Source organism: Taudactylus pleione, unplaced genomic scaffold (assembly GCF_031769625.1).
Source record: "Taudactylus pleione unplaced genomic scaffold, aTauple2 ptg000515l, whole genome shotgun sequence".
In the NCBI taxonomy this organism is placed as follows: Eukaryota; Metazoa; Chordata; class Amphibia; order Anura; family Myobatrachidae; genus Taudactylus; species Taudactylus pleione.
This window is the reverse complement of record NW_028284917.1, coordinates 1,681,113-1,704,653: the sequence shown is the minus strand read 5'-3', so window position 1 is coordinate 1,704,653 and position 23,541 is coordinate 1,681,113. Positions and strand designations below refer to the sequence as shown.

At 46.3% G+C, this 23,541-nt stretch overlaps 1 protein-coding gene across 1 annotated transcript in view; it reads right to left on the bottom strand.

Moving 5' to 3' along the window:
- INSC (INSC spindle orientation adaptor protein) overlaps positions 1–23,541 on the bottom strand; it is a 299,236-nt gene that overhangs the window by 194,984 nt on the left and 80,711 nt on the right. The window contains exon 2 of the mRNA XM_088450306.1: positions 10,165–10,253. Coding sequence (XP_088306432.1) covers positions 10,165–10,211 — 47 coding nt within the window. The 5' untranslated portion in view covers positions 10,212–10,253. The remainder of the gene's footprint in view (positions 1–10,164; positions 10,254–23,541) is intronic.

Below are 23,541 nucleotides of genomic sequence, written 5' to 3'. Positions count from 1 at the left end.
ACAAACACACACTCAGACCGCAGGTGCCCACGCACGCACACAGACTGCAGGCACACACACACACTCAGACTGCAGGCACACACACACACACTCAGACTGCAGGTGCGCACACACACACACAGACTGCAGGCACACACACACACACACACTCAGACTGCAGGCACGCACACACACACACACACTCAGACTGCATGTAAACATAAATCTGTCCTTAGAACAAACCATCAATAAAAAGGAAAATATAGTAACTATCCTGGAAGGATATCTGTATATCATACATGCCTACTCTCCTGGAACACCCCGCAACCCCGGTAGTGTAGGCACTTCTTCCACATTCATGCCCACTTCAGAGTGAAGTGGGCAGAATGGGGAGAATTTCATCTGGAATCGGGGGTCCCCGAGCAGCGGGCGGGACTTAATGACACTATTCTACAAGAATTACATTATTTGGCTCCATCCTCTATTTAAATATGCGCTATTTGCGGCAATTTACAGCGTGGAGGCCAAACCCTGCCTACCTGCCTCTCCTGGGGAGGAAAAATGAAAAGTAGGCAAATATGATAGATAATATATATATATATATATATATATATATATATAAAATATATATATATATAATATATATATATATATATACATAGATTATATATATATATATATTTATTATATATAGATCAGCAGCGCTATACAGAGTGGTGGCAGCAGCACCTTCACCCACCACTCACACCAATGTCACTGTGTGCCCTGTGCACAGACTGCTATGTAACCTCTCCTATTCACCCATCACTCACACCAATGTCACTGTGTGCTCTGTGCACAGACTGCTATGTAGCCTCTCCTATTCACCCACCACTCACACCAATGTCACTGTGTGCCCTGTGCAAAGACCTCTATGTAACCTCTCCTATTCACCCACCACTCACACCAATGTCACTGTGTGCCCTGTGCACAGACTGCTATGTAGCCTCTCCTATTCCCCCACCACTCACACCAATGTCACTGTATGCCCTGTGCACAGACTCTTATGTAGCCTCTCCTATTCACCCACCACTCACACCAATGTCACTGTGTGCCCTGTGCACAGACTGCTATGTAGCCGATCCTATTCACCCACCTCATACCAATGTCACTGTGTGCCCTGTGCACAGACTGCTATGTAGCCTGTACTATTCAAGTGAATGTGGGCCCACAGCACCTCTCCCCCCAACCCCTTACCGGCCACGCGTATAGGGGTTTCACCTATCTCTTGTATTGATGATGCCAATACATTTTGTTTTTGTTATTTGTTATTGAGAACTAAGGGTAGGAGGTTCTAGACCTACGCTGTGTACATTATCGGATGAGGGTTGGAGGAGCAGTGAGGAAGTGCTCCATTGTAATAGCTGACCTGTTTATAATGGGGACAGCTGAGACGAGTCTGGGTGCATGAAGAGCAGTCTTGTTTCCTGTCCTAGGGACAGCTCTGGAGAGTAGTCGAAGCTTAATTCAAATCCCTATTTCAGTTTCCACATCTAATCCTGGAAAATTTAATTTGAGCCCAGTAATATCTATTACTCTGTAAGTCAGAAGTAAGCAGCCTGTGGCATTGTGGCTTTTGTGGAACTACAAGCTTCAGCATGCCCTGCCAGCTTGTCTCAAAATGTGTGTGTCTTTGTATTATACCCATATATATTATATCTAGAGTTCTAACGGGATGCAGTCAGGAAGCCGATGGTCAAAATGCTGACCGCCGGCTTGCTGACTGTCTAATCCCAGCAGGGGTCCATTGACAGGCGTCGAGATCCCGATGCCTGTCATTTTACCTACGCCGGGAGCCCGACATACCGATTGAAGGTAAGCCGGGCGCGGACAGCTGCGGGGGGTGGAGGGTTAGGTTAGGGGCTCCCGGGGGGGACTTAGGGTTAGGCACCCCCTTTGGGAGGGTTAGGCTAGGGGAAGGGGGGGTTAGGGTTAGGCACCCCCGGGGGGAGGATAGGGTTAGGCACCCGCCCGGGAGACTTAGGTTTAGGCTGCGGGGAAGGGGGGTTTAGGTTTGGGCACTTACAGGGGGGGTTAGGGTTAGGCACTTGGGGGAGAGGTTAGAGTTAGGAACCCCTAAGGGAGGGTTAGGGTTAGGGGGGGGGTTAGGTTAGTAATAGATAAAATATTTACATGTTGGGATCTACACTGCCGGTTTTCCGCCGCCGGGCGGTATTCCATACCGATCCCGTTCTAATAAGGTTTCCACGAAACCAGGGATGTCCAAACCAGCTACTGTTTGCTGCTTAATGAATTTGTTGCTTACTTCACTCACACTGCCTGGATTGGGGGATCTAGTAATATTGGGAGACACCAGACTCGCCTCCATTTCCGGGTGTGAATTTAAATTCCACCACCATAAACAGTGAAGGCGAGAACCAACAATATACCTGACTGTACAGACGCCCAGCAGCTGGACACTGTGAGTTCATCCATTAATTGTCTGTGCAAGAGCTCTCTGCATTCACATTTTGTCATACTACTCTGCAACATGTTCTATATGCGACTCTTTCAGGGGAGTAATAGTCTGCAGAGCCCATTCTCCCTTGTATCTATCGGCATGCAGCAGGGTAACAAGGTCACTATCTGTACGTTTGCACATATACTGTACAACGCGCTGGAGAGTTTTCTTTCAATCCTCCAAGTACTTGCTAATTAGTTCCCTCTGACATCACAGGAGAAATGTGGATCGGGGGGGGGGGGGGGGGGAGTAGGTCCAATTAGGGGCACACAATTTTTATTCTTAATCAAAGGAGACCTACAGTATGTCGTGGTGTAACTACAAGACCCAGCATGCCCTGAAAGGGAAATGATTTGCAGAGACCGCAAAAACACATCTTCGTTTAAGCATTACATTACATTCTGTTGGCAGAATCGAGTCATTATTACAGACTAGAGAAAACCCATTGGCTTCACTTGGCTTTAAAACTGCTTAGAACATGAGTAATGGGCGACAGCCGGTGGTCTGTCTGCAAAGACACCCTCCAAAACTTTTTAACTTTTGTTTTCGTAATGTTTTAAGTAGGGGTGAGCGGGTTCGGATTTCTGAAATCCGAACCCCCCCGAGCCCCCCCGATCCGAGTCCGATCCGAGTCAGGCTCGACTTTTCCCGCCTGACTCGGATCTGACATCGAGGCAAAACGTCATCATCCCGCCTTCCGAGTCTCGCGGGTTTTGGATCCTATATAAGGTACCCGCGTCGGCGCCATTTTCTCACTCGGCTGTGGACAGTGAAGAGGGAGGGTGGGAGTTAGTGCTGTGTAGTGTAGTGTAGTGTAGTGCTGCTGTTGTCCACTACTTCAAAGTCCATAGGGGCTGGCTGTGTTGTGCTGTGCTGCTGTTGTTAATAGGGGCTGTGTCCACTACTTCAAAGTCCATAGGGGCTGGCTGGACTGTGTTGTGCAGTCAGTTCCAAAGTCCTGTGCAGTGTCCCAGTCCTAAAGGGGTGCTGTAGTGTTGTCCAGGGGGTGCTCTGTCCATCAGGGGTGCTCCCCCCAAGTGCTAAAAAAATAATATATTTTCTGTGTTTGTGAATTGTGTGCGCAGTAGCCGCACGTGCATCAACAAAGTAGTGCCAAGCGTGTGCCTGTGTCATAAGTAAAGGGCCGGCTGGCTTGACCGTTAAGGGTGCTGTAACCCCCGAAAGTACACTCCAGTCCAAACCAAAAAAAAAATTATTTTCTGTGTTTGTGAATTGTGTGCGCAGTAGCCGCACGTGCATCAACAAAGTAGTGCCAAGCGTGCGCCTGTGTCATAAGTAAAGGGCCGGCTGGCTTGACCGTTAAGGGTGCTGTAACCCCCGAAAGTACACTCCAGTCCAAACCTAAAAAAAAATTATTTTCTGTGTTTGTGAATTGTGTGCGCAGTAGCCGCACGTGCATCAACAAAGTAGTGCCAAGCGTGCGCCTGTGTCATAAGTAAAGGGCCGGCTGGCTTGACCGTTAAGGGTGCTGTAACCCCCGAAAGTACACTCCAGTCCAAACCTAAAAAAAAATTATTTTCTGTGTTTGTGAATTGTGTGCGCAGTAGCCGCACGTGCATCAACAAAGTAGTGCCAAGCGTGCGCCTGTGTCATAAGTAAAGGGCCGGCTGGCTTGACCGTTAAAGGGTGCTGTAACCCCCGAAAGTACACTCCAGTCCAAACCAAAAAAAAATTATTTTCTGTGTTTGTGAATTGTGTGCGCAGTAGCCGCACGTGCATCAACAAAGTAGTGCCAAGCGTGCGCCTGTGTCATAAGTAAAGGGCCGGCTGGCTTGACCGTTAAAGGGTGCTGTAACCCCTGAAAGTACACTCCAGTCCAAACCAAAAAAAAATTATTTTCTGTGTTTGTGAATTGTGTGCGCAGTAGCCGCACGTGCATCAACAAAGTAGTGCCAAGCGTGCGCCTGTGTCATAAGTAAAGGGCCGGCTGGCTTGACCGTTAAGGGTGCTGTAACTCCCGAAAGTACACTCCAGTCCAAACCAAAAAAAAAATTATTTTCTGTGTTTGTGAATTGTGTGCGCAGTAGCCGCACGTGCATCAACAAAGTAGTGCCAAGCGTGCGCCTGTGTCATAAGTAAAGGGCCGGCTGGCTTGACCGTTAAGGGTGCTGTAACCCCCGAAAGTACACTCCAGTCCAAACCAAAAAAAAATATATTTTCTGTGTTTGTGAATTGTGTGCGCAGTAGCCGCACGTGCATCAACAAAGTAGTGCCAAGCGTGCGCCTGTGTCATAAGTAAAGGGCCGGCTGGCTTGACCGTTAAGGGTGCTGTAACCCCCGAAAGTACACTCCAGTCCAAACCAAAAAAAAAATTATTTTCTGTGTTTGTGAATTGTGTGCGCAGTAGCCGCACGTGCATCAACAAAGTAGTGCCAAGCGTGCGCCTGTGTCATAAGTAAAGGGCCGGCTGGCTTGACCGTTAAGGGTGCTGTAACCCCCGAAAGTACACTCCAGTCCAAACCTAAAAAAAAATTATTTTCTGTGTTTGTGAATTGTGTGCGCAGTAGCCGCACGTGCATCAACAAAGTAGTGCCAAGCGTGCGCCTGTGTCATAAGTAAAGGGCCGGCTGGCTTGACCGTTAAGGGTGCTGTAACCCCCGAAAGTACACTCCAGTCCAAACCTAAAAAAAAATTATTTTCTGTGTTTGTGAATTGTGTGCGCAGTAGCCGCACGTGCATCAACAAAGTAGTGCCAAGCGTGCGCCTGTGTCATAAGTAAAGGGCCGGCTGGCTTGACCGTTAAAGGGTGCTGTAACCCCCGAAAGTACACTCCAGTCCAAACCAAAAAAAAATTATTTTCTGTGTTTGTGAATTGTGTGCGCAGTAGCCGCACGTGCATCAACAAAGTAGTGCCAAGCGTGCGCCTGTGTCATAAGTAAAGGGCCGGCTGGCTTGACCGTTAAAGGGTGCTGTAACCCCTGAAAGTACACTCCAGTCCAAACCAAAAAAAAATTATTTTCTGTGTTTGTGAATTGTGTGCGCAGTAGCCGCACGTGCATCAACAAAGTAGTGCCAAGCGTGCGCCTGTGTCATAAGTAAAGGGCCGGCTGGCTTGACCGTTAAGGGTGCTGTAACCCCCGAAAGTACACTCCAGTCCAAACCAAAAAAAAAATTATTTTCTGTGTTTGTGAATTGTGTGCGCAGTAGCCGCACGTGCATCAACAAAGTAGTGCCAAGCGTGCGCCTGTGTCATAAGTAAAGGGCCGGCTGGCTTGACCGTTAAGGGTGCTGTAACCCCCGAAAGTACACTCCAGTCCAAACCTAAAAAAAAATTATTTTCTGTGTTTGTGAATTGTGTGCGCAGTAGCCGCACGTGCATCAACAAAGTAGTGCCAAGCGTGCGCCTGTGTCATAAGTAAAGGGCCGGCTGGCTTGACCGTTAAAGGGTGCTGTAACCCCCGAAAGTACACTCCAGTCCAAACCAAAAAAAAATTATTTTCTGTGTTTGTGAATTGTGTGCGCAGTAGCCGCACGTGCATCAACAAAGTAGTGCCAAGCGTGCGCCTGTGTCATAAGTAAAGGGCCGGCTGGCTTGACCGTTAAAGGGTGCTGTAACCCCCAAAGTACACTCCAGTCCAAACCAAAAAAAAATTATTTTCTGTGTTTGTGAATTGTGTGCGCAGTAGCCGCACGTGCATCAACAAAGTAGTGCCAAGAGTGCGCCTGTGTCATAAGTAAAGGGCCGGCTGGCTTGACCGTTAAAGGGTGCTGTAACCCACAAAGTACACTCCAGTCCGAACCAAAAAAAAATTTATTTTCTGTGTTTAGCCGCACGTATATATCAAATCGATATAACATAAATGGAGGACCAAACTTTCTCCGATAAAAATAAAATAGAGAAAGATCAAGAACCACTTCCTCCTAGTGCTGAAGCTGCTGCCACTAGTCATGACATAGACAATAACATGCCATCAACGTCGTCTGCCAAGGCCGATGCCCAATGTCATAGTAGAGGGCACATACAATCCCAAATGGCAAAGTTCAGGAAAATGACCTTGAAAAAGACATTTAAATCAGCTGAAGAGAAACGTAAACTTGCCAATATGCCATTTACGACACGGAGTGGCAAGGAACGGCTAAGGTCGATCCCTAGTATGTTCATGACTAGTGGTTCAGCTTCACATGACGATGGAAGCACTCCTCCCACTAAAAAAATCAAAAGAGTTAAGCTGGCAAAAGCACAGCGAAGAACTGTGCTTTCTAAGAAGATATCACAAATCCCCAAAGAGAGTCCAAGTGTGGTGGTGGTTGCGATGCCTGACCTTCCCAGCACTGGACGGGAAGAGGTGGCTCTTTCCACCATTTGCACGCCCCCTGCAAGTGCTGAAAGGAGCACCCACAGTCCACTTGCTGATATGCAAATTGAAGATGTCACTGTTGAAGTACAACAGGATGAGGATACTGGTGTAGCTGGCGCTGAGGAGGAAGTTGGCGAGGAGGATTCTGATGGTGATGTGGTTTGTTTAAATCAGGCTCCGGGGGAGACAGTTGTTGTCCGTGGGATGAAAAAGCCCATCACGGTCATGCCTGGGCAGAAGACCAAACATTCCACCTCTTTGGTCTGGCAATATTTCTATCCAAATCCGGACAACAACTGTCTTGCCATATGTACCATATGTAAAGGTGAAATAAGTAGGGGTAGGGACGTCAACCACCTAGGAACATCCTCCCTTATACGGCACCTGCAGCGCGTTCATAAAAAGTTACTGTCAAGTTCAGAAACTTTGGCTCAGACCGTAAGCAGTCCAGGGACACCTAAATCCCGTTGTCCTGTTGTATCCAAGCGCCTGCAAACCACACCGTCAACTCCCTCCTCGTCAATTTCCTCCTTAGTCAGGATCGGAAGTAGTCCTGCAGGCCATATCACTGGCATGACTGACTCTCCTATCCGGGATTCCTCCGGAGGATCCTGCATTGCTACGCCTACTGCTGCCGCTGCTGCTGTTGCTGCTGCTGCTGGGAGTCGTTCATCATCCCAGAGAGGAAGTAGGAACACCACTACTTTTACTAAACAATTGACCCTCCAACAGTCCTTAGCGAGGAGGATGAAGTACGACAGCAGTCATCCTGAAGCAAAACGTATAACTGAGGCCTTGACTGCTATGTTGGTGTTAGACGTGCGTCCGGTATCCGCCATTAGTGCAGTGGGATTTAGACAATTGATGGAGGTAGTGTGTCCCCGGTTCCAAATCCCGTCTAGATTCCACTTCACTAGGCAGGCGATACCGAGACTGTACAGAAACGTCAGAAAAAGTGTCCTCAGTGTCCTGAAAAATGCCGTTGTACACAATGTCCACTTAACCACGGACATGTGGACAAGTGGAACAGGGCAGACTAAGGACTATATGACTGTGACAGCCCACTGGGTAGATGTATCACCTTACGCAGCAACAGCAGCAGCGTCACCAGTAGCAGCATCTCAGAAACGCCAGCTCGTTACAAGGCAGGCTACGCTGTGTATCACCGGTTTCAGTAAGAGGCACACCGCCGACAACCTCTTAGAGAAACTGAGGGAAATCATCGCCCAGTGGCTTACCCCACTTAGACTCTCCTGGGGATTTGTGATATCTGACAACGCCACCAATATTGTGCGGGCATTACATCTGGGCAAATTCCAGCACGTCCCATGTTTTGCTCACACAATAAACTTGGTGGTGCAGAATTTTCTGAAAAGCGACAGGGGCGTGCAGGAGACGCTTTGGGTGGCCCGAAAAATTTCTGGCCACTTTCGCCATTCAGCGACTGCGTGCCGAAGACTGGAGCGCCAGCAAACACTCTTGAACCTGCCCCGCCATCACCTGAAGCAAGAGGTTGTGACGCGGTGGAACTCAACCCTCTATATGCTTCAGAGGATGGAGGAGCAGCAAAAGGCCATACAAGCCTATACATCCACCTATGACATAGGCAAAGGAGGGGGTATGCACCTGACTCAAGCGCAGTGGAGAATGATTTCCGTGTTGTGCAAGGTTCTCCAGCCCTTCGAACTTGCCACACGTGAAGTCAGTTCAGACACTGCCAGCTTGAGTCAGGTCATTCCCCTCATCAGGCTTTTGCAGAAGCAGCTGGAGAAAGTGAAGGAGGAGCTAAGACGGAGCGATTCCGCTCGGCATGTGGGACTTGTGGATGAAGCCCTTCATTCGCTTTGCCAGGATTCCAGGGTGGTCAATCTGTTGAAATCAGACCACTACGTTTTGGCCACCGTGCTCGATCCTAGGTTTAAAGCCTATTTGGTGTCTCTCTTTCCGGCCGACACAAGCCTGCAGAGGTGCAAAGACCTGCTGGTGAACACACTGTCAGCTAAAGCGGAACGTGACACGTCAACGGCTCCTTCTTCATTTTCTCCCGCAACTGGGGCTGCCAGGAAAAAACTTAGGTATCCTAAGCAACCCACTGGCGGTGATGCAGGGCAGGCAGGACCAAGTTTGGACATCTGGTCTGGACTGAAGGACCTGGCAACAATTTCTGACATGTCTACTGTCACTGCATATGATACTGTCACCATTGACAGAATGGTGGAGGATTACATCGGTGACAGCATCCAAGTAGGCATGTCAGACAGTCCATACCTGTACTGGCAGGAAAAAGAGGCAATTTGGAGGCCCCTGTACAAACTGGCTCTATTTTACCTGAGTTGCCCCCCCTCCAGTGTGTACTCCGAAAGAGTGTTTAGTGCAGCCGGGAACCTTGTCAGCGAAAGGCGTAGGAGGTTGGTTCCACAGAATGTGGAGAAGATGATGTTCATCAAAATGAATTATCAGCTCTTCCAGGGAGACCAGCCTCCAGAAGGTACAGAGGGACCTGTGGTGGTGGATTCAAGTGGGGACGAGTTAATACTTTGTGAGGATGAGGATGTACACACTGAAGAGGGTGAGGAATCGGTGGATGAGGAGGATGAGGATGACATCTTGCCTCCGTAGAGCCAGTTTGTGCAGGGACACATTAATTGCCAGCTTGTTTTGTGGGGGCCCAAACGAACCAATCATTTCAGCCACAGTTGTGTGGCAAACCCTGGCGCTGAAATGATTGGTTTGTTAAAGTGTGCATGTCCTGTTTATACAACATAAGGGTGGGTGGGAGGGCCCAAGGACAATTCCATCTTGCACTTCTTTTTTTTCTTTGCATTATGTACAGTTTGGGGCCTAGTTTTTCAAACTGCCATCCTGTCTGCCACTGCAGTTTCACGCCTAGATGGGTCACGTGTTTGTGCCGCCCACTCGTGTCGCTTAGCATAGTCATCCAGCTACCTCGGTGCAACCTTTTGGACATAAAAACACTATTGTGAGGTGTGAGGTGTTCAGAATAGACTGGAAATGAGTGGAAATTAAGGTTATTGAGGTTAATAATAGCATAGGAGCAGAAAAACCCACAAATTCTGTGATTTTAGCTGTTTTTATGCTTTTTTTCAAAAAAATACAGATCCAAAACACAAAACCCAGAACCCAAAACACGGAAGGGTGGTTTTGGCAAAACCAATCCAGATCCAAAACACGAAGAAAGATCCAGATCCAAAACCAAAACACAAAACACGAAAAGTGGCCGGTGCACACCCCTAGTTTTAAGCGAGGACCAGCTACAGGAAAGCAAGGGAATGATCAACCACATAAGGAGGAGAGAAAATGCTACACAATGTCATAATGAGATTTTAAGTCAATTGAAATGCTTACCGATGGATGGGAAGCGAGTTAAACAGACTTCCATCTTGAAACGCCATTCTCAGCGGTGCCCAAGAGCTAGATTATACATCTGACGCCCTCTAAAAAGAAACGAACATGAAAATATGCATTAGCCAAGTGAAAAAGAAAAACAGGTTGGAATTCACTCACCAGTCTCTCCCTTCTTATGCACAGTTTAGAGAATTGATAATAACTTTGTCCGGGTAATGGCAGCATCAGAACGGTGCAACGCCATTTTGAGAATTTGGAAACCACTAGAAGGGAATATATTATATATATATGTATATATATTTTTTCAGTGTTCTCCCTAGGCTGTTTTCTGCGGGCGCATCGCCCTGCAGAAACAGCCTGCCGCCTGGCACTTTTCCCTGCTAACCCCCGCTGTGGAACACTGGCCTCTGAAGTAACCTGAGGCTAAAGAAGCCTCCAATCACTTCAGAGGCCAGCATTCCCAGTGATGCACTGCACGGGTGACGTCATGACGTCACCAGCGACATGAGGAGCCTGCTTCGCGCGCCTGCTGGATCTAGTTAAATCCAGTCAGCGCGAGGCAGCAGCAGCGGCGAGCGGGAGAGCAGGCGAGTGGCCAGCAAGTAAAGGTAAGTGCTTGGGCCGGGGCCAGGACCAGTCTGGGGGCACTATTTAAGTCTGGGGGCACTGCATAAAGGGGCCAGCCTGGGGGCACTGCATAAAGGGGCCAGCCTGGGAGCACTGCATAAAGGGGCCAGCCTGGGGGCACTGCATAAAGGGGCCAGCCTGGGGGCACTGCATAAAGGGGCCAGCCTGGGGGCACTATTTAAGTCTGGGGGCACTGCATAAAGGGGCCAGCCTGGGGGCACTGCATAAAGGGGCCAGCCTGGGGGCACTGCATAAAGGGGCCAGCCTGGGGGCACTGCATAAAGGGGACAGCCTGGGGGCACTATTTAAGCCTTGGGGCACTACATAAGGAACCAGTCTGCAGGCACTACATAGGGGCACTACTTCAGCCAGGGGGCACTGCATAAGGGCAAAGCTAAACTACAGGGGGCAATGCATAAAGGGGAAAACTACAGGGGGCACTGTATAAAGGGCACAAATACAGGGGGCACTGCATAATGGGCACTTTTGACTGAGAGCCATTGGGGAGCAGTCTGAGACATTTCGGGCTGGATTGGTCTGGGAGATACCTTTTCCCGGTGCGCGCATAATTGCGAAGGCCCCCACCCGGCTACTTTTGGATGCCACCCGGGTGGAAAAAATTTCTGGGGAGAATACTGATATTGGCAAAGTCAAATAACACTGCACAACAATGAAAATGTTTCCGATGTGAAAATAGTTACTTCTAATTGATTTCAGCATGCAAAGAATGAATATGACATTTAAAACTCTGTTAGCTCTGAGTTCCGAGATATAGCCCATTTATGACGATGTAGGGGTATTCCTAGTGACGGGGGCAGAATGGAGAGAATCTTACCAGCAATCTGCGTTCCGCGCGGAGGAGGCGGGGCCTAATGACCCAATTACATGAATCAGTTATTTGTCCCCTCCCCTATTCAAATATATGCGATTCACGGGATTACCCCCACAAGATAATTGTGGTGCACTGAGTGACAGCATAGTGAGCGATTCCACCAAGACATTTCAGCAATGGAACAAAGATATCAGGGTAGGTGATCACTACTGTTGGACAGTGACAAGAGATGCCCCAGAAGAGGAGTACAAGCGACAAGCAAAGAGAAAGCACCCCCATGAATAGGCCAGTATATTACATAGTACTTTCCTATGCTGTATGTCTGTTTCTTATGCTGTATGTTTGTTTCCTATGCTGTATGTTTGTTTCGTATGCTGTATGTTTGTTTCGTATGCTGTATGTTTGTTTTGTATGCTGTATGTTTGTTTCGTTTTGTGTTCTTATTGGTGATTGTTTGAATTAAAACAACTGTTATTTATTTTCTGTAAAGAAAATATCAAATTATTTTAAAATAGCTTTTCACTATGACTATTACTAATGTACATACAGTATAATGCAAGTAGTGTAGCTTAAAAAATAGAGCTAGTAAAAACATTCTGAAATCATTTTAGTTTTTCTTGACCTCAAATTAGTAATGTATGACTATTTTTAGAAAGGAAACAAATTAAGTGGATATGATCGCTGTACAATTATTATCTGACGATATAGTAGTCTATGGTCGGATGACGTGTTACTAGGACGCTACTTTGCGTCGGTACAATCCAATGCGCACAAATGCAAATTCACAATACACTGATGCACATAACGCACATACACACACATATATATATATATACATACACACACACAGACGTTCGTATGTATATTCACATACGTACACATAAACGCTCATATGCATATTCACATACATACAGACACATATTTGCTATTTCAATACACAGACGCACATATGCGAACACATACGTATAAAGTGGTTCCAACACATTATAGTTAATAACCAGAGTTATTAAAGGTATTGTTAGCTAATAATTATGATGTGAGATGTACTTAAAAGAGATCTAAGGTTCAGAATACAGTGGACATGTCATGTTTGGTATCAAACTAAATCCCTGTTTATTGCAGACATCCGTATCTATCGGCAAAGAAGTCACATCATGCGTCCGCTAGTTATGGATGATAGGGAGTTATTGAACAGAATGTTATTACTTGTATGCAGTGTTGTAGCCAGTATTAACCAGTTCTTCGGCGGGAAGCTACACAATGTGACTGTTGGAAGACTGAGCCATACCCCTGATGACACCGTATGAACCGACCAATGACCAGATTGACCAGAAGCAAGAACCAATGAGAACCTGTCAATTTGTTCTTGTTAACTCTGAAACCTGTAAGGTATATAAGCTGTGTCCTGACCTCAGTGTAGGGACATCTTTAGCGTTCCCGCTAGGCTGTTTTAGCGGGGCGCGGAGCCCTGCCCTCCTTCTGGAGGGCAAAAAGCACCCTGCCCTCCAGGAGGAGGGCAAAAAGCGCCCTGCCCTAACAGCCTGCGGGAGCCGTTCTCTCCCGCGGGACGCAGTGTCCCGCGGGTGGACAAACATGCGGTGACCCGGTCACTGCCGGAGAATAGACGGCGGGCGCATGCGCCCGGCATCTATTCTCCCTTTCTGCAGCGCTTGGGGGCTGCCCGGCATGTCCGTAAGCGCCGGGCACGCCCCCAAGTATGACGAAAAGGGGACGCGTCTTATAGACACACCCCCTTTTCATAACCACGCCCCTTTTCAGGCGCGCGCGCCTTCTGCGCGCGCACAAGATTGCCCTCTCTAGCTCCGGCGCCCTGCCTGCCGCCGGAGCTAGAGGGAACACTAATCTTCTAGCAACCACAGACTTCTGGATTGATGACTGTATACTGGGACCAGTGTGCCCGCGTATGTATCGGGCTGTACTATTTTCATTGCTTTTTTACTCTAATTGTTAACTCTTACATCGTGTTACCCCTTTTTACATAAATAACTTTTTGTGCTTGGGAACCACACGATTGGACTGGAAAGCAAACCTTTCTTAAGCGACTTGTAGCGCTAAATAGTGACTAAACGGTATTCATAATATACATATACACAAAAACGTTGCCCTTAACTTGCGCTTAAAATTATACTAAAAACCTCAATTATTCCACAAGCTGGTCCCCTCACAAAATCCCCTGTTAGAAGGATTAGATAGAAAACATACAAAATATGAGAGAGGGCGCTAATAATAATCTTGGATCTCTGGATACTTTAATACAATAACAATCAGTCCTTTTTACAGTTGAAAAAATAGAGAAAGTTCCTATTTGATGATGTAAAGTGATAACCCACGGATCTCTGTATCTTCTTTAAGACCAATAACTCCATGAAAAAACGCTTTTCGCCTGAAGAGGACCATCCGAGTGAGTAAATATTCGTAATAGACAATTTTTGGAAGCCTCAAAGATAGATCACTAAATTAATCCTTTCCCCCAAAGTATTCCTCCTTTTGTTTTTTTTTCCCTCTGCTGTGAATAAACCCTCGCACCAAAGAAAGACACCCAAAGATTGAATCAGTAATTCATATAAACATGAATATATTTATTATAACATAAAAAAAATGCATTCAGATAAAAAGTACAGATTAGACCATGGAAATACACTTTTTTCCTGATAGTGTATCTATAAAGGTATACACACGCCAATATGAGCACCTGGACCAGCAAAATCAGTCCAACAGCAATACTAAGCAATGTGCTTTTTTTTGTTTAAGAAACAAAAAAAAAAAATTTAAATCGGTATGCGTATCTTTTTCAGAGGTAACCCAGTCCTTGCCAGTAACAAAGTCCACAATCGGAGAGGCTGGGTCAGCGGTCCCTATGCGTTTCGTCCTAATAGGACTTCCTCAGGGGTAATATTGGGAGCTCTAGAGTGCCTACTATTTATCCTCCATGTAAGAGGAGGTTTGAAATTGAAATATTGTGCTAAAACACAGTAGCCATTTTGTTTGACGTCATTCCTGATGTCCGCGATATCCCAGAGGGCTTTGCAAAAACACCCCCAAAAGGCCCAAAAGCCAATCATTAGACCAATAGATAATGAAAAAAAAATGTTTTTATTATTATTAAAACACATGTATTAATTAATAATTAATTAATACACCCTAAACACCCTAAAAATTCCTTACATTAGTCATTCGTTTTTCAATTCTCCATTGTCACAATTAAGGAAGATGTAGTTTTATCCTGCCTTCACCCTTACAGGGTCTAAGCTCATTCAGCATATAATATATATCTATCTATAGGCTTACCATACAATCCCTTTAAACCGGGATGCTCATGAATTACACAAGTTCAGTGGATCAGTAAAACCAGGTGAAATGCAGGCTTGAAGTCAGCCAGCCACAGAACCTGTGTAATTCATGAGTGTCCCGGTCAGGGATAGTATGGTAAACCTATATATAGATATATATTATATGTACACACACATATATAATTACACATATAGCAATGGAGAGTCGGGCGGCACTCAGGGCTTGTATATGCATAAAACAGCACAGTCACAGACAGGTGCGTCCAACGTTTTGGTCTTAATAACCTTCAAGGGCAATATTCTTGCCATAATATCCCTTTAATCCCGGGCACATATGAATTACACAGGTTCTGTGGCTGGCTAAATGCAAGCCTGGATTTCAACTGGGTTTAATCAACCGCAGAACCTGTGTAATTCAGGAGTGTCCTGGATTAAAGGTATATATAAGCGTGTGTCGTTATATATATATATACACACACACACACACATATACACACACACATACATGTATATATACACACACACACACATACATGTATATATACACACACACACATACATACATGTATATATACACACACACATATACACACACACACACACACACACACACACACACACATATATACACACACACATACATACATGTATATATACACACATACACAGTTTGGAAATGCCATATTATATTTGAGATATATATGTAAATACTCGTTTCTTCACAGCGAATATACCAGACAGGAGAAATCATCCTTCATCTCCCTGAAAAGCACATTATCTAGTCTGAAGAACGCTGTAATCTTACGCGAGGAACGAGCCCTGGAGATACTGAGATTGTGAGCAAGAAACAAGCAGGAAATGTTATTAGTTGTGAAGGTCATTAATGGGAGCGCGTTATGAATCTTCAGGCATAAATCTCTGCTTTGCAATTTTTTTGCCATTCAAATAGTTCTTATTTCCTTTCACATTCCGGCTCAGCAGCATCGCAGACCGTCCCAGATTTACCTCTAAGGGACGCACCACGGACAGAGAACACGCTTATTAATATCAGAGCGGAGAACAGTAATAAAATCTAAAATGTTATTTGCTAATGTCAATCTAGGGAATAGGTGAGTACTACGGGGAACGCACAGGACTGTCAGACGCTTTTATATGAACACCTATTATGTGTGTTGCGGTCATTAAATGGTATCAAGCTCTACGGTGAAAACGGTCTTATTTGCATCTGGTCATTACCTCTGATTGCAATTATATCTCCATCAAAATCTACTTTATCTAAATTATTTTGCCCTCAGTACCAGAGCCAAGACAAGAGGCAGACAAAGCAGGCAACAGCAATGTGCGCTACAAGCGCGGGGCACAGGTTTCCGTGCTAAATGGAATGTGTCTCCATGCTTCCGATTCTCCGCAGCAGGACCCGTGCGCTTGGGACAGATGTGTTCTCTCATACTGCAAACCTAGGGGTATATTTACTAAAGTGAGAGTTTTTAGAAGTGAGTTTTAGAAGAGCTGTTGCCCATAGCAACCAATCAGATTCTAGCTATTATCTTCTAGAAGGTGCTAGTTAAATGTTAAGTAGAATCTGATTGGTTGCTATGGGTAACTTCTCTTTTAAAACTCGCTTCTAAAATCTCTCACTTTAGTAAATTTACCCCCTAGCGTTTGTATGTTCCGAGAGTAGCGTACCGTATTTCTCTTTAAATTTTTCATCTTATGCACGTTACAGATGCCACAAAAAGTCACTCCCAGTGTATTAGAGATGCTGGGCGTGAAATCACCTGCAGAGGAATTGGTATAACACAGATAAAGTACGACAGAACTTTGTGGAAGGAAAAGCTGCTCACACATCGGGGGGGGGCTTTTTGCACAAATTCAGACTCAGTTGCACACAGATGTACAAGTGTCGCACATCAAAGTGATCAGTGTAAGCCAGCAGTGTGGTTTTGGCGCTCCCAGTTGTTTTATTTATGCGAATAAGATGCACATATTAAGCGAGGGGGACTGAGGCCACAGTTCACATCCACCAGCACAGATGATTATCTGCTTATCCCACATCCAGTTACATTTTAATTAGGGGTGAGCGGGTTCGGATTTCTGAAATCCGAACCCCCCCGAGCCCCCCCGATCCGAGGCCGATCCGAGTCAGGCTCGACTTTTCCCGCCTGACTCGGATCTGAAATCGAGGCAAAACGTCATCATCCCGCCTTCCGAGTCTCGCGGGTTTTGGATCCTATATAAGGTACCCGCGTCGGCGCCATTTTCTCACTCGGCTGTGGACAGTGAAGAGGGAGGGTGGGAGTTAGGGCTGGCTGGGCTGTGTAGTGTAGTGTAGTGCAGAGTAGTGTTGTGCTGTGCTGTGCTGCGCTGTGCTGATGTTGTCCACTACTTCAAAGTCCATAGGGGCTGGCTGGACTGTGTTGTGCAGTCAGTTTTCCAAAGGGGCTGTGTCCACTCCAAAGTCCTGTGCAGTGTCCCAGTCCTAAAGGGGTGCTGTAGTGTTGTCCAGGGGGTGCTCTGTCCATCAGGGGTGCTCCCCCCAAGTGCTAAAAAAATAATATTTTTTGTGTGTTTGTGAATTGTGTGCGCAGTAGCCGCACGTGCATCAACAAAGTAGTGCCAAGCGTGCGCCTGTGTCATAAGTAAAGGGCCGGCTGGCTTGACCATTAAAGGGTGCTGTAACCCCCAAAGTACACTCCAAACCAAAAAAATATATATTTTCTGTGTTTGTGAATTGTGTGCGCAGTAGCCGCACATGCATCAACAAAGTAGTGCCAAGCGTGCGCCTGTGTCATAAGTAAAGGGCCGGCTGGCTTGACCATTAAAGGGTGCTGTAACCCCCAAAGTACACTCCAAACCCAAAAAATATATATTTTCTGTGTTTGTGAATTGTGTGCGCAGTAGCCGCACATGCATCAACAAAGTAGTGCCAAGCGTGCGCCTGTGTCATAAGTAAAGGGCCGGCTGGCTTGACCATTAAAGGGTGCTGTAACCCCCAAAGTACACTCCAGTCCAAACCAAAAAAAAAATTATTTTCTGTGTTTGTGAATTGTGTGCGCAGTAGCCGCACGTGCATCAACAAAGTAGTGCCAAGCGTGCACCTGTGTCATAAGTAAAGGGCCGGCTGGCTTGACCGTTAAAGGGTGCTGTAACCCCCAAAGTACACTCCAGTCCAAACCAAAAAAAATATTATTTTCTGTGTTTGTGAATTGTGTGCGCAGTAGCCGCACGTGCATCAACAAAGTAGTGCCAAGCGTGCACCTGTGTCATAAGTAAAGGGCCGGCTGGCTTGACCGTCAAAGGGTGCTGTAATCCCCAAAGTACACTCCAGTCCAAACCAAAAAAAAAATTATTTTCTGTGTTTGTGAATTGTGTGCGCTGTGGCTGCACGTGCATCAACAAAGGAGCAGCGCCAAGCGTGCGCCTGTGTCCCATAAGTAAAGAGCCGGCTGGCTCATTTCTTAAAGGGTGGTGTAACCCACAAAGTGCACTACTCTCCAGCAAAAATAAAAAAATATTTTCTGTGTTTGTGTGCGCTTTAGCCGCACGTATATATCAATATAACATAAATGGACGACCAAACTTTCTCAGATAAAAATAAAATAGGGAAAGATCAAGAACCACTTCCTCCTAGTGCTGTTGCTGCTGCTGGGAGTTGTTCATCATCCCAGAGAGGAAGTAGGAACATCACTACTTTTACTAAACAATTGACCCTCCAACAGTCCCTAGCGATGAGGATGAAGTACGACAGCAGTCATCCTGAAGCAAAACGTATAACTGAGGCCTTGACTGCTATGTTGGTGTTAGACGTGCGTCCGGTATCCGCCATTAGTGCAGTGGGATTTAGACAATTGATGGAGGTAGTGTGTCCCCGGTTCCAAATCCCGTCTAGATTCCACCTGCATCCTCAAAGCAGCAGCGACAAGCGTGCATCTGTCTGTTAAAGGATGGTGTAACCCTCAAAGTGCGCTCCACAAACAATAAAAATATTCTTCTTCTTTTTTCTGTCTTTGTGAATTGTGTGGGCTGTAGCCGCACTTGCATCCTCAAAGCAGCAGCGACAAGCGTGTGTCTGTCTGTTAAAGGGTGGTGTAACCCTCAAAGTGCGCTCCACAAACAATAAAAATATTCTTCTTTTTTTTCTGTCTTTGTGAAATGTGTGGGCTGTAGCCGCACCTGCATCCTTAAAGCAGCAGCGACAAGCGTGCGTCTGTCTGTTAAAGGGTGGTGACACCCTCAAAGTGTGCTACACAAACAATAAAAATATTCTTCTTTTTTTTTCTGCCTTTGTGAAATGTGTGGGCTGTAGCCGCACCTGCATCCTTAAAGCAGCAGCGACAAGCGTGCGTCTGTCTGTTAAAGGGTGGTGACACCCTCAAAATGTGCTACACAAACAATAAAAATATTCTTCTTTTTTTTTCTGTCTTTGTGAATTGTGTGGGCTGTAGCCGCACGTGCATCCTCAAAGCAGCAGCGACAAGCGTGCGTCTGTCTGTTAAAGGGTGGTGACACCCTCAAAGTGTGCTACACAAACAATAAAAATATTCTTCTTTTTTCTGTCGTTGTGAATTGTGTGGGCTGTAGCCGCACTTGCATCCTCAAAGCAGCAGCGACAAGCGTGCGTCTGTCTGTTAAAGGGTGGTGTAACCCTCAAAGTGCTCCAAAAAATAAAAAACTATTTTTTTAATGTGTTTGTGACTTGTGTGCGATGTAGCCGCACGTGCATCAACATAGTAGCAGCGCCAAGCGTGCGCCTGTGTCATAAGTCAAGGGCTGGTTTGGACATCTGGTCCGGACTGAAGGACGTGCCAACAATTTCTGACAAGTCTACTGTCACTGCATATGATACTGTCCTCAAAGCAGCAGCGACAAGCGTGCGTCTGTCTGTTAAAGGGTGGTGACACCCTCAAAGTGTGCTACACAAACAATAAAAATATTCTTCTTCTTTTTTCTGTCTTTGTGAATTGTGTGGGCTGTAGCCGCACTTGCATCCTCAAAGCAGCAGCGACAAGCGTGCGTCTGTCTGTTAAAGGGTGGTGTAACCCTCAAAGTGCGCTCCACAAACAATAAAAATATTCTTCTTTTTTCTGTCTTTGTGAATTGTGTGGGCTGTAGCCGCACTTGCATCCTCAAAGCAGCAGCGACAAGCGTGCGTCTGTCTGTTAAAGGATTACATCGGTGACAGCATCCAAGTAGGCATGTCAGACAGTCCGTACCTGTACTGGCAGGAAAAAGAAGGAATTTCGAGGTCCCTGTACAAACTGGCTCTATTTTACCTGAGTTGCCCCCCCTCCAGTGTGTACTCCGAAAGAGTGTTTAGTGCAGCCGGGAACCTTGTCAGCGAAAGGCGTAGGAGGTTGCTTCCACAAAATGTGGAGAAGATGATGTTCATAAAATGAATTATCAACTCTTCCAGGGAGACCAGCCTCCAGAACGTACAGAGGGACCTGTGGTTGTGGATTCCAGCGGGGATGAATTAATACTCTGTGAGGATGAGGATGTACACAACACTGAAGAGGGTGAGGAATCGGTGGATGAGGAGGATGAGGACGACATCTTGCCTCCGTAGAGCCAGTTTGTGCAGGGACAGATTAATTGCCAGCTTGTTTTGTGGGGGCCCAAACGAACCAATCATTTCAGCCACAGTCGTGTGGTAGACCCTGGCGCTGAAATGTTTGGTTTGTTAAAGTGTGCATGTCCTGTTTATACAACATAAGGGTGGGTGGGAGGGCCCAAGGACAATTCCATCTTGCACCTCTTTTTTTTCTTTGCATTACGTATAGTTTGGGGCCTAGTTTTTCAAACTGCCATCCTGTCTGCCACTGCAGTGCCACTCCTAGATGGACCACGTGTTTGTGCCGCCCACTCGTATCTCTTAGCATAGTCATCCAGCTACCTCGGTGCAACCTTTTGGACATAAAAACACTATTGTGAGGTGTTCAGAATAGACTGGAAATGAGTGGAAATTAAGGTTATTGAGGTTAATAATAGCATAGGAGCAGAAAAACCCACAAATTCTGTGATTTTAGCTGTTTTTATGCTTTTTTTCTAAAAAATACAGATCCAAAACACAAAACCCAGAACCCAAAACACGGAAGGGTGGTTTTGGCAAAACCAATCCAGATCCAAAACACGAAGAAAGATCCAGATCCAAAACACGAAAAGTGGCCGGTGCACACCCCTAATTTTAATGCGTTTGTGTGTTCTGATGACCTCATTAAATGTAAGCGATTATGTGAGTGTCATTTATATAGCGTTCCCGCTAGGCTGTTTTAGCGGGGTGCCTCACCCTGCCCTATTTCTAAAGGGCACAAAACACCCTCCACTTCTGCGCAGCGCCCTGCTAAAACAGCTCACGGGTCGCAGTGTCCTGCGTGTGGGGAAAACTGTGTTGTAGCGGTCACCGCCGGTGAAAGGATGCTTGGTGCATGTGCCCAGCATCCATTCACACTGATAGCAGCGATTGGGTGGGGCTCAGCATGTCCGTAAGTGCCGGGCACGCCCCCAAGTGTGACGAAAAGGGGATGCATCTTAAAGACACGCCCCTTTTCCTTGTCCACTCCACTATATATGTATATAACGCACAAGTAACACGCAGCGCTGTGCAAACAATATTTAGGGGCCCATTTATCAATAATCGTATACTCAATGCACTCTGGGCGCGATATTAGCACCCATGATCGCATTGCAGTATGCAATGATAGCACCGGGGCTCAAAAAGGAACCTGTCCCTGCGATGTGCTCTGGGGTAAAGTGACCGCATCAGCGTGCGTGGCAGCCATTGCGGGGGGAGGGTTCCTAAAGAACCCTCTCCCAGTATTTTTTGCGAAGTGTAGCCTATTGGCTACAGCAGCATAACGCCATCGTCGCATTCCGGATCTCGGTGATCTGAAATTGAGGGACCACACTGCTGTGATCCCCTCCATATTACATCTGGATGGATACTTAATATTTGCGGGTATCCTGTTTTCGTGGAATATGCAGCAAATATTAAATGATAAATAGGACACTTGGGGGCCTATTCATTAAACCTAAAAATTTGATGGAGATAATTAGGTTTAGAACTCGCATGGAGTTCTACCTAATTATAGGTGGAATTCATCATTCCACCTCTCCATAAGTATCTATTCCGAAAAGCTGTCATTTTTGCAATGACAGCTTTTCGGGGAAATAGATACTTTTCCCTGCCTACACTAACTTATCGCATCTGGAAACAGTGCTGCGCATGCGCTGTTACATCTGTAACACCAGCGCATGCGCAGCACTGCCTACAGATGAGTTAAGTTTCGTACCCCCCCATCCCCCCCCACCCCCCTCCGCTCACCTTCCCCCCCCGACTTACCTGTCCGCGCAGCAGCCTCCGGCTCCGTCCTGCTGGTCTGTCATGTGGTTTCCCAGCAGACCACATGACAGATTAGAAAAAAAAAAAAAACTTTTTTTTTTTTTTCAAAACTTTCTTGTGCTCTGCTGGGGAGCACACATGACAGACCAGCAGGACGGAGCCTGAGGACGGAGCAGAGCGCCGGAGGGACTCGTCGGGGGACCTGCACACGCGGATACAGGTAAGTCGATTCTGCTATTCGCCACCTCAAAGTGGCGAATAGTAACTGCATCAAATTCCGAAAATTCATAATTTTCGGAATTTGATGAATGCCACAATTTCCACATCCCCATACTAATGTACTAATACTAATGTACCCATACTAATGTACTACTGTATGGGGAGTGTGGAAATTAACGCAGGGGAACTTAGCAAGGAGATATCTGTGATATCTCCTGTGCTATCAGTCCCTGCCCCAGTGGACAATCTATATTCTCTTTCACATACATAGTAGATTAGAAACCCAGGCAGCATGGCACAGTTACAGCTCCTCTCCTCACTGCCTCACCATGATCCAAACAAATGACACAGGAGCTGACAATCCAAACATTTTCATTCATTATTCATTCGGGAAATGGATCATAACAAAAACTTCAGGCATCCAAAACTCTCAACTGTCAAGAACCCTTTTAGATTAATGGAAAGGCCACTTACATTTGCAAACACAACCTGTCCCAAATAAAAATTATGGGTTATTGTAATGAGGCGCAGAGAGCTTTTGTGGTCAGGGAAGCAGGGAACACTCTGGGTAAGAGAAAAACTGGCAGAAACTCGGAGACTGTTCTATGCAACTGGCTGAAATTTCCATTGCAGCGATCACTGCAACACACGGTCTGACAATGAGAACAGAATGCAAAGCTGAGACTAGGACGCCGAGAACAGGCTCAGACTGATTTCAGCTTTACATTCAGACAAGTATTGTCTCAGCCAGGGAACACAGCAGAGGAAATGACATGTCAGTAAGACGTTTATCGTTTCCATGTGTAGCGGGAACGTGTATGAGTGAGGAGTACAGAACACCAGGGACAAACTGGTAACATTGGAGCAGATTTACTAAGCAAGTGATAAAGTGGAGAGTGATAAACTATCAACCAATCAGCTCCCAACTGTCATTTTTCAAGCACAGCCTGTGACTTAACAGTTAGGAGCTGAGTGACTGGTAATTTATCACTCTCCAATGTATAACTTTCCAGTTTCCAGAGCTTTGTACATCTTCCCCATTTATGCTG